Source organism: Salmo trutta, chromosome 37 (assembly GCF_901001165.1).
Source record: "Salmo trutta chromosome 37, fSalTru1.1, whole genome shotgun sequence".
In the NCBI taxonomy this organism is placed as follows: domain Eukaryota; kingdom Metazoa; phylum Chordata; class Actinopteri; order Salmoniformes; family Salmonidae; genus Salmo; species Salmo trutta.
This window is the reverse complement of record NC_042993.1, coordinates 21757997-21772532: the sequence shown is the minus strand read 5'-3', so window position 1 is coordinate 21772532 and position 14536 is coordinate 21757997. Positions and strand designations below refer to the sequence as shown.

Below are 14536 nucleotides of genomic sequence, written 5' to 3'. Positions count from 1 at the left end.
TTTATTGCTTGCCTACATTTTCCTCCCTCCTCTATTTGAATATAACACACATACATTAATTGTTCATTTCAGTTGCCTATCCTGACCTGAAGTTTGTTCTATATAAAGTATTTGACTCAGATGTGTGCCACAGAAACGATTTGACTCTAGCCAAAAATGATGGAATTTTGGGAGGGGGGGAGAGTTCTGACAGGGGAGTGATTTTCGGCACAACAGGTACTTCACCAAGGCTGCCTCATCCTCTGGAATGAAATTGGACAGGATATCTTCAACACGCCGTTTCTGGGAAATAAACAATTAACGTTAGCTAGCTACGTTAACTAACTAGCTAGTTAATAAGAAACAGTTAAAATGACAAACGTGCCCCTTTCGCATGTAGCTAGCAAGCTAAAGTACAAATAGATTTCTGTGTAAGTAACAACTAGTAAGACGGCTCGCCTTGAGGATATTCAATTGACTCTGATCATTGCCCTCTCTATATTAAACGACATTTAGATTAATAGGTTTAGCTAAATATATTTGTTAGTTTAAGGTCCTTATTTGCGAATTGCTAGCTACTGGAAACATCTTCGAAACCGTTTGTAATCTAGCTACTTCCTGCTTTCAGTGAGGAATTATGGGACTTGGTCATACCACGGCAGCCATGGAAACTGACAGCTGACTGAATCCATTTTTCCTATGGCAAGTTTTTGTTTAGAAGCTAACTAACTAGCTACATGCACTTAAACTCATGTTATTATTAGCTAGCTACCACCTCCCTACAATAACGATGATACAGGTTTTCTAGCTGTATAATCGCATGGTAGGCAATTTAGCTAGCTGGCAAACTATAGTAACTACTATAGCCAGTAACGTAAACTGGTTTACGCTAGCTAACGTTATTGCTAACTTAGCAAGTCAAGAGGGGGGCTAGATAACTAACAGCAGTTAGCTTACCAGTTGTAAGCTCAACCATGTTCCACGGGGAACGGGCTCCTCTTTCAACGGGTGGAGCCGGTCTTCTCCCCGTTAACCGCACGAGGTCATACGGCAGTCTTGTACAATCCAACCTTTCTCCGGTACGACAGAGACGAATTGAACACCAAGTTCAGCCAGGAGAGACGTTGCAAGGACTCGCGTTGAAATATGGAGTATCTGTGAGTAGCTAGACATTGGCATTGCCATTCTTCCAAAATGTTTGAGTATTTGAAATGTTGCTCCAGCAGACAACCTGTCAAGGACGAGTTTTTACTGCATGACAACTTAAATGGGCAATTTGTGGACTTATGCTATGGTGATAACTTTGTTTACCTTCATAAACCCACATCTTCTGCAATTTTCTCTTTTTAACAGATGGAACAAATCAAAAGAGCAAATAGACTGTACACGAATGACTCAATATTCCTAAAGAAGTATCTTTCTATCCCTGTGCTGTCAGACTACAACAGTGATGCTAATATTGGGGTAGATGTGACTGAGGAGTACTCAGGCCAGGTACAGGACAGTACAATCAAAAAAGGCTCTACTCAAAATGGGAAGCCAGTGAACAACTCTGAAAAGACACAAGAAGAAGGCACATCAGAAATTTCTCCAATGAATTTCTTGAAAAGAATGGATCGTATGATCAGCCAGTCCAAGCAAGCAGCTGTGAAAAGATGCCAAGAGGGAGAGAAACGGTAAATTCACCCAGATAACTTCATACCATATTATTCTGGCCTGTTATAAACTAGTGGTCAGTCTAGTTTATGATGCACTATGCAAAAATCGCTCCATCATTTTCTAGTTGCAAAAAATCTAAAAGGTTGTGTGGAGAATCAATGTACCATCTAAACCGCTGTGAAATGCCTTTTTGATAACCCAAAATATTGTTTTCAGCTGTTTGAAGATGGTGTACAAAACCGAAAGACAAAATATGCAAAAACTAACTTAAGAAAAGGAAGCATAGAAATATCTCACATATAACACATATACAGCTTTTTAGACTTGCTTTCAATGAGAATGACAGATCAATAACACACATTTCTATGTGTAATTGGTCGGTCGCCCAAAAATTACATATTGCAGCTTTAACTTTGATGAAATGCTAATATCCATTTAAACAAGTAGGGTGTCAATGTGATGATGTCATGACATCAGTAGCATGTTATTATGTCAAGGGTTCCGAAACGTTTTTGGCCCTCGACCCCATTTTGAAAAGAAAAAAAATTGTGCCACATCACCATGTAAAAAAAGGGTAGGTAATCATTACATTACATTTTTACATTTTAGTCATTTAGCAGACGCTCTTATCCAGAGCGACTTACAGTAGTGAATGCATATATTTCATACAATTTCATACATATCATACATTTTTTTTTTCTGTGCTGGCCCCCCGTGGGAATTGAACCCACAACCCTGGTGTTGCAAACACCATGCTCTACCAACTGAGCTACAGGGAAGGCTAATCAACGGCCAATGTTTCCCTTTTAAATTGTGGCTAAGACAGTCTATTACAAATCAGTCTGACAGTACTTTTGACAGTATTTCAATCTGAAGGAAGTATGGTTTGAAGTGACAGAAATGCAACAGAAAGGTATTGGGAAGTTCAGAAGATGATCAGGCAATATTTTTGTATGATCTTCTGTATAAAAAAAGTATGATTTAGTTCCTGGTCTTGTCCACTCTATTAATTATTCCAATGCAGCTTTGTGGTCATTCTAGAAGGAAACAAAGTCTTGTCTTTGAGTGATGAGGTCATAACATTTTGAAGCTTAAACTGTTCAAAAGATGGAGACATATTTGTAGGAAGAAAATAGAAATTGTTCTGTTTATTGCATCAAGTGGCAACCACAATTTAAACAAATGTTTGCTTTTTTCTCGCGACCCCATAGTTTGGGAAACACTGTATTATGTGCTTAGCTCTTCATATAATGCTTGATTTTGTCAAGGTTCTGTTTATTTCACCTGTTGGGGTTTTCCATCACAGTTTGACATCTTTGGAAGCAGCTTCTACCAGCAAGACAACAGACCGTCGATTTACAAGGTCAAACAGTGCCACGGTCGTCACCTCTCCCAGAATGCATCAGCAAGCCATACTTGGTGCAGTGCCGCTCACCATCACCAAATGCACCAAGAAACTGAGAGAAAGAGAGGATGAGATCTTTGAGTTGTGATTTCATTGCTTCTGTCAGGCAGATCATGGGACACATGGTACTAATGCAAAAATCAAAGGGATTGACGTCCAAGCTAATCTGGCATTACAGATTTAGGCAAGTTCTTATTTTCACTGATGAGTAACTTGCTGCTCTATGGACTTGGTAGTTGAAAGTTGGTCATTAGCACTGTTGATATAATTGTTTTGCTGGGAGGGTGAGTTTCATTTTGACATATAAGAATACTTCTTATTAGGCAAGTAATTTACTTCTACCAAGTTATTTAAAGTTGTAGTACATTGATTACGTATTATATATTTGCCATGTCCAGAACAGCACTGTCTGGTTGTCCGTTTAGTACATAAAACGAGAGTCAGAATGTGGTACTTTGAGTTGTGTTTGTATGTTAGTGTGATCATGTAACTATCCAAGTTATGTTTGGTCACAGGCGCTAGATCATGTGAGTTATGCTACCTTGTAGTGTCTTATGCAATTTCAGAAATGTGAAAAATATGCAAGTCTTGGAGAACAATAGAAGTTGACTCTAAAAAATGTATTTATTATTGAAACCAATGTGAGTTGGTATAGCCTAGTCTTCATTGGGTGTTTGTTACAATTATGCAATGATGTACATATTTATTTTTAGAAGAATACTGAGCATTGCAATTTCATTTTCTAATCTTGGCACTAGGTTGTAGTCAGTGGTAAGGTTGCCTTGGTATTTCATTTAATTTTGCCAACCAACTGTATTGTTACAGTACTGAATTAGCCATACTCAATCAAAGTGAGGAACTTGTTGTTTCTCCTTGCTATTTCAACGAAAGGCAAAATTATATTCCTCTGGTATGGTTTCCTTTTTGTTTCACACTGTAAACTTTTCTGCTGTATAAATAAATCCAAAGGTGTAGTTTCGAAGTACAATATATATTTTATTTTGCCTTAGTTATTTCAGAAGCATCTGGCCTGGTTACTGGTTTTTATATGTGATGTTACTGTTAATTCACTAGTTTGTCCCTTTTTTACCCAGGTATTTCCTTTTAGCTAACCACCTACAGTACCAGTCAAAAGATTGGACACATCTACTCATTCCAGGGTTTTTCATTATTTATTATATTTTTTACATTGTGGAATAATAGTGAAGACATAAAAACTATGAAAGAACACACATGGAATCATGTAGTAACCAAAAAAGAGTTAAACAAATCAAAATATATTCTATATTTGAGATTCTTCAAAGTAGCCACCCTTTGCCTTGATGACAGCGTTGCACACTCTTGGCATTCTCTCAACCAGCTTCATGAGGTAGTCAACTGGAATGCATTTCAATTAACAGGTGTACCTGTTAAAAATGTATTTATGGAATTTCTTTCCTTAATGCGTTTGAGCCAGTCAATGGACATAGACTGGTGGAAATCTGTCCTTTGGTCTGATAAGTCCAAATTTGAGATTTTTGCTTCCTACTGCCATGTCTTTGTGAGATGCAGAGTAGCTGAGCGGATGATCTCCGCATGTGTGGTTCCCACCGTGTAGCATATCGGGGGTGGTGTGATGGTGTGGGGGTGCTTTGCTGGTGACACTGTCGTGATTTATTTAGAATTCAAGGCACACTTAACCAGCATTCTGTAGCGATACACCATCCCATCTGGTTTCCGCTTAGTGGGACTATCATTTGTTTTTCAACAGGACCATGACCCAACAGACCTCCAGGCTGTGTACGGACTATTTGACCAAGAAGGAGAGTGATGGAGTGCTACCTCAGATGACCTGGCCTCCACAATCACCTGACCTCAACCCAATTGAGATGGTTTGTGATGAGTTGGACCGCAGAGTGAAGGAAAAGCAGAAAACAAGTGCTCAGCATATGTGGGAACTCCTTCAAGACTGTTGGAAAATCATTCCTCAGGAAGCTGGTTGAGAGAATGCCAAGAGTGTGCAAAGGGTGGCTACTTTGAAGAATCTAAAATATATAATTTGTTTAACACTTGTTTTTGATTCCATATGTATTATTTCATAGTTGTGATGCCTTCAATATTATTCTACAATGTAGAAAATAGTAAAAATAAAGAAAAACCCTTGAATAAGTAGGTGTGTCCAAACCTTTTACTGGTACTGTATGTACACATTGCTGTCAATGTATTGATAAATTGCAGATATTGTACATTTAATAACATTAACTAAAGATGTGAAGTCAATATATTCACAAATAGACAATAAAAAAGGCACTAATTTACAAGGTGTTTATTTTTTTCCAATCCTATGATGTACAAGGCCCAAATGATTTTTTCGCCAGTTCTTCAATATTCCAATCCAGTTTCTCTTTAGGCCTTATAAAATGACTGTCTTGTATCTCCACAATAAATGTGCACTGTTTTTGTAAATAAGCTTTAATATTTTCTTCGATACATGCAGTACTGAGTCATTGCCAGCTAGACCACTAGATGGTAGTACTCTATTCTTATATTTCACCGCTTGCTTTTAACCCTTGTTTTCATTCTGTCAGTCAGTATTGTGCAATCCTTGAGGTTTATCTTTCCCTATACAGTACATAATATGGCGAGTGAGAGAGAAAAAAATACATAATTAGAATAGTAAATGAGTATGTGAAACCTTGGACGGAAATTCCACTGTATAAAATCAGGTGGTTGACACAATCTTAACCTAATCCTGACTTTCCAGGAACTCCATTCGTGGAGACACAATTCATCAGGAGACATTAACTTTACATCATCCTGCATATTCTCATATTTTTTCACTCTGGGCAGTACCCTTTTTGGAAAATAACAGATCAGTGAGTGACTACATCAAGTAAATCTTGGGTCACAAATCTCGGCAGTTCTCATTTGGAGCATGGACACTTCCTGTCCTTACACAGTCCTCTCTTGAGTTCTAAGCAGACCCCTTCAAGCAGATCTCCCAGTGTCTCTCTCACAGTCATAGACTTGCTCACACTCTCATAACGTCCCCTCCTCTAGCAGACGGTTGAGGCCGGTGCAGATTTTGTTGAGGTTGGGTTTAAATGGTCCATCAGGGTTGTACAGCTGGGTCAGAAGCTGTGGATCGGAGTAATGGTTGAATACGTGGTTGATGCGACCATGGGATTTGGCCGTGAGGTGGGAGTCGACTAGCTTCAACAACAGATCTCTGCATCCTGTCAGGATCTCCGACATTACTGTCTTGTCAAAGGTGAACTCCACCTGAACAAGAAGGTGTGGGAAATAGAGATCGGATAACAATGTTGTTATGTTGTCATTGTCTTATCTGTTTTCATAGAGAATGATGAGCCGTTAATGCATAGAGGTCTATGATCAATTAACTCACTGAATCATTATAGAGTTATGCAAGATGCCGGCATGTTTACCTCATAGAAGCTGATGGCTGTCATGGCTCCTTGATGTAGTTTCTTCTTGAAGTCCTGGGCCAGACTCAGCTCCTCTGGGCTGAAACGGTTGTGTCTGAACAGCATGCCAATCTTCAATGCTATCTTGATCAGGTCCTTCACCACCTTCTGGGCCTCTGAGCGGTTGCCTGAATACTCTTTGGAAACACGGTAGAGCTCGTCCAGGATCTCACTGCTGGTGTCATCTATGAACATATGGACCACAGACTTGTTGGCCATGTGGCTGAGGATCTTCTTCTGGGCCTGCATGGCCATATCCTTGGAGTTGAACGACTCCATCCTTACCTGGGGGTTGGGAGAGAGAAGTGAGCAGAGATAGCTTATGTTATTTCTAACTCATAGCTCAGCTGTGCCACAGGAGCTCCCTCAGTTCAGTTTTCTGGGTTTTTTGTTTTCGTATCACAGAGCATCCAACTGAGACATACATTAGGCCCAGGGGATGTTCCATGGGTAATACCCATGGTGGAAAAAGTACCCAATTTTCATACTTGAGTAAAAGTAAAGATACCTTAATAGAAAATGACTCAAGTGAAAGTCACCCAGTAAAATACTACTTGAGTAAAAGTCTACAAGTATTTGGTTTTCAAAAGTATCAAAAGTAAATGGAATTGCTAAAATATACTTAAGTATCAAAAGTAAAAGTATAAATCATTTTAAATTCCTTATATAAAGCTAACCAGACGGCATCATTTTCTTGTTTTTTTAATTTACAGCTAGCCAGGGGCATGGTCCAACACTCAAACATAATTTACAAACTAAGCATGTATTTTGGGGAGTCCACCAAATCAGAGGCAGTAGGGATTACCAGGGATGTTCTCTTGATAAGTGTGTGAATTAGACAATTTTCCTGTCCTGCTAAGCATTCAAAATGTAATGAGTACTTTTGGTTGTCAGGGAAAATATATGGAGTAAAATGTACATAATTTTATTTAGGATTGTAGTGAAATAAAACTTGTCAAAAATATTACTAGTAAAGTACAGGTAGCACAAAAAACTACTTAAGTAGTACTTTCAAGTATTTTTACTTAAGTACTTTACACCACTGGGTAATACCCACCGAGGCTACAGCCTCTCCCCACACTGTCCCTGTCAGGGGAGTGAAGATACAGAGAGCTAACCCTCATGGGAGGACATGAGTGTACCTACATCACGTAAACACACACAACTGTTGCACCACACACCAGCAGCTTTGTCCTGCAGCTGTGTTGCAGGTTCATTTGATGTATTCAATATCATATTAACACAGTAGGTTCCATGGTACACCTATGGAATTGGGCCTAACCTACATGTAACACATAGTCTAATGCTCAGAAGGTACCAGTTTTTAGTATAAGCCTTTATACATGGATGAAATAGATAATTATTTGTGTATCTTTACATTGTGGCCACATCATTTCGACATCATTTTCAACATTGTAAAAATGGGTATGAACTATGTATAAAAGGTTACGCAATTCCTACCATTGGTTTCTGTTACATGTTGAGAGCATACACAATCATCCTGTGGTGATCATTTCAGGGCTGAATCCCCACTTAAGGCCTGTGTGGACAAGTATGTGTGAGAGGCAGGTAGACTGCATAGCTCAGGCAGGTTTCTACAAGTGCTCCTAGATTGCATCAGAACAGGGGAATGGAGCAAGTCGTGGCCCTAGACCCAATGGCTATCCCATAGGAAAAAATATTTTTGGTTACAGGTAGAACCCTTTGGCGTTCCATGTAGAACCCTCTGTGAAAAGGGTTCTACCTGGAACCAAAAATGGTTCTTCAAAGGGTTCTCCTATAGGGGCAGCCGAAGAGCCCTTTTAGGTTATAGAAAACTTTTTTTCCCAAGAGTGTATATTTACTGTCTTGGAATCCTCCCTTAGGCAAAAGGTCTTACATTGAGGTATTCTTTAAGTGGCAACAAGGCCTTCACACATATGGGTCTTTTTAAATTGCTTCAGGGCCTTTATTCACAAAGAGTCTCAGAGTCCTGATCTAGGATCAGTTTAAGCTTTTGGATAATAATGAAAAATATTATATTGACAGACAGGAAATGGTCCTACATCAGCACTCCTATTCTGAAAGGCTTTATGAATACGGGTCCAGGTGTGTGTGTACTCGTGCATGCGTGCGTGATCCAAATGACAGTCGTCTATCTGACTCACAATTGATGCAGTAAGCACTGAATGCCAATGACTTTTCCACCAATAAATCAAATGACCCTGACGTACTAATAGGCATACCTCGATAATAGCCTATGTTCCATAATCAGCAAACACACATCTCCCATATGACATCCCACTGGGTTTTTATTACATGCATATCCAGTGTCACATTTGTAATGGTACGCTCTAGTACAAAGCCTCCGCTCTCTGCGGGAACATTCATTAGATTCATTTCCCTTAACGATGATAATGGAAGTGGAACAGCATGATAGCTATTTCAGATTCACTCTCAATCTCATTCCAGTGCAGAAAAGCCCAGTGTGGATTGAGAGACGTGCACACCCATCAGCCATGTAGCCTCCCTCCAGAAATATGGAGCCACAGCTGGAGACAGCTGGCTCTTTGGCTGGGCTTAAAGGAAAGTTCACTCTGTTTATTTAACTAGTCTGCTAAGGGTCACTTGTTTACAGTAATAAATACGAATTTTGGGTTGTCTTCATGCGATAGCCCAGAGTACAATAAAAAACACTCTCCTGTAATGGACAGCACAGGGCAGACTGATAATGCTTTTTATGTTTACACAGTTCATGTGGAGTACAGCAACAATGACTATGTACACATTTAGAGAGCACTCAAGAAGGTTAATTTGAGTTGCTATCCATTAGGCTATGGATGGAAGGGCACTAACTTCTCCTATAACAAAAGGAACCAATTTTATGAAACCAGACATTAGTACATTTTCAGGAATTGGAAAAGCCAAGCAATGCGGGCCTTCCATGACTCCAGTGTTAAGAGGGCAGGTTGTGTGGATCAAGAAGAGCTGTGCTGACTGACTTGGAGATAGTGATCGCTGATTGGAAGATTATGCGCGGGGTGGGAGAGGTAAATATTTAGCATTCCGTAGATGACTGCTGAGGGTGTGTGTGTACGAGTGTGTGTGTACCCACAGGGCTTAGCAGGGGAATTGGGGAGTCCCTTCCACTTCCCTAGACAGAACGTGACTTCTACTGCTGCTATTATAAAACACCAGGTCAAGCAGACATGTTCCACTAACACTAGCCCTATAGGCTTATGTCACCAGACTTGAGTGGTATTATGGGGCATTGAGGCCTCCCAGTTCCTATAGTGTCTATTCAGAAGGGCGAAATGTTCAGGGTATTTCAGATAGAAATTTATCATATAGGATGGACATGACTTTTAATCATATGAAACAGAGAATATGTGCAGTTCTACCACCTCATTGAACACACTCCTGGTGCCATTATCCTGAGCTCAGGTCCAGGCCTTTCTTTTCAATAGAGGACCTCACAAAGTGCGGAACTTTCCAGTTTTTCTCTCAGCATTTAGTTGGTATGGGTTTCTAAATCAGGCTGTGTCCCGTGTGTGTGCAGGTTCAGCATGTGGCACAATAATGGACCAAACACTGGCATCACAACGGTATTGCTTCATTAACAATGGTGTTGGACTGAATGCTTGCTGTTTGATGCTGGCAGTTTCTCATTCAAAAGTGTTCATACAGTATGATTTTTGCACATGTTTTGTCAGTCTTGTAACATTTCTCAAAGTCTTTGAGGAGTTGTTGTTCAAGACTGACACACAACTCTGCTGGCTTGTTAGGGAAGCGAAACAGAGCAGTTGGTTTGTGGTGACCAATTTTTATTTTTACTCCTTACTGTCTGTCCAACACATTGATGTGTCATTTCCATGTCTTTGTCATTCGCTCTGACTGGCTCTCTGGCACTCGCAATTTGTGTAGGCTAGTAGAGGAAAAGAAAGTCCACAGCTCGTTTGATTGTGCAAGCTCCACCAGGCACAGATAGTTTCTCTCCTCAGTTATACAGCTGTTTGTCAGGACTGGGTTCCGTTTGTACCTGTTCCAGCATGACTCTGAGTGTACGTACATATACGTCTCCGAAGTCAAGTGTAACTTAGAAAAGTATCGAAGAGGAATTCACACATGATCTTATTTGGTCCTTCAGTACCACCTTCCTTCTCACTTTATCCAAATAGGTCTAAACTGTTTCTAAAGATGTAACAAAAAACGACAAGCTCGCTATAATAATAACACCAGTGTTATATTTGCAAGAGTGTACGTTATTTCTGTCAAAGGTAGAGCTATCTGTGCATAGAAAAGACATGGTTGAGTTGTTATCAGATAGAGAAAGCCCTGAGAGTCTTCTTACCTGTGTGTGTGTGTGTGTGAGAGAGTCCCCCTCCCTCCTTCGTGTCAAACGTCTCAGTCCCCAGGGCACGTGGCTCAGGTTGTCAGTATTGAGCACTCGTTAATGGAATCCCTTCATCTTACCAGGTGAAAAGAAAATAAAATCCCTCTGTGTCGCATCTATCTGTGCTGCTCGCCACCGTCTCAAGATACATTTCAGTTGTACTTCCTTGAGGAACTAAATTGCTATGACACACCCCTTAGTGTGTTTCTATCTCTCTCCTTCTCTCTCTTGTATTTCCTTCTAAAATTCAAATGAAAAATGTTGTTCCTCTTCAAACTACAGTATCTCTCTCTTGCTTTCATCCCTCTTCATACTTTATCAGTCTCCCTGTTTCTTTTCTCTCTCTCTCTCTCTCTCTCTCTATCTCTCTCTCTATCTCTCTCTCTCTATCTCTCTCTATCTCTCTCTCTCTCTCTCTCTCTCTCTCTCTATCTCTCTCTCTATCTCTCTCTCTCTCTCTCTCTCTATCTCTCTCTCTCTCTCTCTCTCTCTATCTGCTGACAGTGGGCCTCTGCTTGTCCTTACAAGTGAAAACCCCAGAAAGAATTTAGCAATAATCCAGTAACGCGGTCATTTGAAAGGGGAGCGGCTTAACCCTTTTTGTGTTCATCATTGCAGGAATGCAGCTTCTGTCAGCAATGGACTCCATGTCACCTCTGCTCTCCAGCAATGTATAAATTCATATAGTGCATCTGTTCATCCTAAACCTTTAACATTTTCACTGCTTTACTTTTGTCATTGTAATTTTGACACTGGTGACATAGTACAGTATTAAGGGATTATACCGTATGGAGTGTATACTGTATTATAACTACATTGGCATGGTTTGAAATGGAGGGAAGTCAGTAAAGACTGATGGCTATATAAGACCTATTTACCAGCTTTGTTTGCATTGGTAGCAATAGATTTTATCTCTCCTTGTGTTGTCTTAGTTTCAATTGATGTTGAATTTGTGAAAAGCAAATACATAGACATAGGTAGACTGAGGTAAAATAATACAGTGCATAGTGAAAGTCTACACATCCCTTGTACATTCTTCACATTTTGCTGCCTTAAAATACATTCAAAAAAGGCATTACATTTGATTTTCAAGTGAAAGAAAATTATAGGATTTTTCCCAAATGAATAAAAATAAGTAAAAATACCAAATCTGTTTTGATTGTGTATGTCTTCACACCCCAGAGTTAATACTTGGTGGAAACACCTTTGGCAGACCTTACAGCTGTGAATCATAAGAGTCTACCAACCTTGCACAACTTAGTCTAAGGTATATCCATTGTTTTTGTCACAATTGCTCAAGCCCAGTAAATTTGTTTTGGAATCATTGATGGACAGCAATATTCAAATCTTGTCTCTGACTTTCAAGCAAATTTAAGTCAGAACTGACATTGGGCCACTCAGAAACACTCAACATTTTGTCATTAACATTTGTGTAATTGTTCCTCTGAAAAGTAAAACTCTATCCCAGGGTTAGGCAGGTTTTCCCAAAACATTTTATTTGACCCCCTTTTTCTCTCCAAATATCGATCGTCTCATCACTGCAACTCCCCAACGGGCTCGGGAGGCGAAGGTAGAGTCATACGTCCTCCGAAACATGACCCGTCAAACTGCACTTCTTAACACCCGCGTGTCACAGAAAACACAGTTCAACTGACGACTGGCCTGCCACAAGGAGTCGCTAGAGCGTGATGATCCAAGTGAAGCCCCCCCAAAAGTTTTATTTTACCCCCTTTTTATTTTACCCCCCCCCGCGCGCGCGCTAGCAGCTGTATATTCCAGATATCCTAGTCTCAGATCTTGAGTTATATAGGGGGTGCATTTGATAAATCTCAACAATTCCTACTAAGGGAAGTGTGTTGTGTGTTTACACTGACAGGCTAACAGGCTTGGCCATTTCCTGATTCAAAAGCTCTGTTTATCTGTAGGTTTATGTGAACGACATCCAGCTGGACCAGCCTGCTGAGGCTCAACCCATAAACAAAAGCTCCATCCAATGGGGCCAAGGCGTTTGAGCCAATTATTGTTTTCAGGTGTCAGGGTGAGAGGTCAGACCAAGGCCCAGCTGAACTGAAGGGAGAGTCTGAACAGATAAAAGCCCATAGTGTGCAGTGGGGATTCAAAGACACCTGCACCTTTGTGTTTATTTTCTCTTTCCTCCAGCAAGAAATTAACTGACTAGAGATAGTCAACTGTAAAAGTGGGCCTGTCACCATGGCAACAGACAGGAAATAGGGCTTAAGCGGTTTCCTGACGGCTTCCTCTTAATCATGTAATGACATCTCCCTCAGAAATGGCTACAAGGAGAGTTCAGATGTGTGTGTGGTAGATAGGCCTGTAGCACTCACTAACTGCTAAGTATTCATACCCCTTGACTTGTTCCACATTTTGTTACAGCCTGAATTTAAAATGGATTCAATCTTTTTTTTTACCCATCTGCACCGCATAATGACAAAGTGAAAACATGTTTTTCGAAATTTGACAAAGTGATTTTTTTTTTTTTAGCACATTTACTTAAAATGAAGTACAGAAATATCTAATTTACATACACTGCCGTTCAAAGGCTTAGACATTTCCTTGTTTTTGAAAGAAAAGCACATTTTTTGGTCCCTTAAAATAACATAAAATTGATCAGAAATACAGTGTAGACATTGTTAATGTTGTAAATGACTATTGTAGCTGGAAATGGCCGATTTTTTATGGAATATCTACATAGGACAGAGGCCCATTATCAGCAACCATCACTCCTGTGTTCCAATGGCAAGTTGTGTTAGCTAATCCAAGTTTATCATTTTAAAAGGCTAATTGATCTTTAGAAAACCCTTTTGCAATTATGTTAGCACAGCTGAAAATGGTTGTCCTGATTAAAGAAGCAATAAACCTGGCCTTCTTTAGGCTAGTTGAGTATCTGGAGCGTCAACATTTGTGGGTTCGATTACAGGCTCAAAATGTCCAGAAAAAAAGAACCTTCTTCTGAAACTCGTCAGTCTATTCTTGTTCTGAAAAATGAAGGCTATTCCATGTGAGAAATTGCCAAGAAACTGAAGATCTCATACAACGCAGTGTACTACCTTCACAGAACAGAAACTGGCTCTAACCAGAATAGAAAGAGAGAGACTTGTGATTTGGCATATATCTGGGGAAGGGTATAAAACAGTTTCTAGAGTGTTGAAAGTTTCCAAGAGCACAATGGTCTCCATCATTGGAAGGGAGGTGACCAAGAACCCATTGACTACTCTGACTGAACAAGTCTCCACAGCGTTTCACCAGTCTCACAGCACTTCACCAATCTGGGCTTTATGGGAGAGTGGCCAGACGAAAGCAACTCCTGAGAAAAAGGCACATGACAGCATGCCTGGAGTTTGCAAAAAGGCACATGAAAGACAAAGCATAAGGCAAAAGATTATTTGGTCTGATAAGACACAAACTGAACTCTTTGGCTGGAGAAACCAGTCACAGCTCATCACCCATCTAACAGCATCCCTACCATGATGCATGGTGGTGGCAGCATCATGCTATGGTGATGCTTTTCAGCGGCAGGATCTGGGAGACTGGTAAGGATAGAGGAAACAATAAATGGAGCCAAATACAGACATATCCTTGATGAGAACCTGCTTCAGAGTGCAAACGACCTTAGATGACCCCAAGCATACAGCCAAA

At 40.1% G+C, this 14536-nt stretch overlaps 2 protein-coding genes and 1 long non-coding RNA gene across 4 annotated transcripts; 1 reads left to right on the top strand and 2 right to left on the bottom strand.

Annotated features, from left to right (window-relative positions):
- On the bottom strand, positions 1-1061 carry LOC115176772 (uncharacterized). Its single transcript, XR_003872279.1, has 2 exons — positions 937-1061; positions 1-282 (listed from the first exon to the last, which is right to left on the bottom strand). It is a non-coding gene; the product is annotated as an uncharacterized LOC115176772 (long non-coding RNA).
- LOC115176769 (lysM and putative peptidoglycan-binding domain-containing protein 1) lies at positions 279-4033 on the top strand. The gene is made up of 3 exons (XM_029737046.1): positions 279-1136; positions 1333-1655; positions 2945-4033. Exons 1-3 carry the CDS (start codon positions 954-956, stop codon positions 3129-3131), a joined length of 693 nt encoding a protein of 230 aa, XP_029592906.1. The 5' UTR covers positions 279-953; the 3' UTR covers positions 3132-4033.
- Positions 4034-5333: 1300 nt separating this feature from the next.
- On the bottom strand, positions 5334-11253 carry LOC115176767 (tumor necrosis factor, alpha-induced protein 8-like protein 2 B). 2 transcript variants are annotated; one of them, XM_029737044.1, is made up of 3 exons: positions 10843-11253; positions 6469-6795; positions 5334-6304 (listed from the first exon to the last, which is right to left on the bottom strand). In XM_029737044.1, the coding sequence occupies exons 2-3, from the start codon at positions 6784-6786 to the stop codon at positions 6062-6064; spliced, it is 561 nt and encodes a 186-aa protein (XP_029592904.1). In that variant the 5' UTR covers positions 6787-6795; positions 10843-11253; the 3' UTR covers positions 5334-6061. The 2 variants fall into 2 exon arrangements, with proteins under 2 accessions (XP_029592904.1, XP_029592903.1); XM_029737043.1 differs by having other exon boundaries at positions 6469-6792; positions 10838-11249.
- Positions 11254-14536: the final 3283 nt, after the last annotated feature.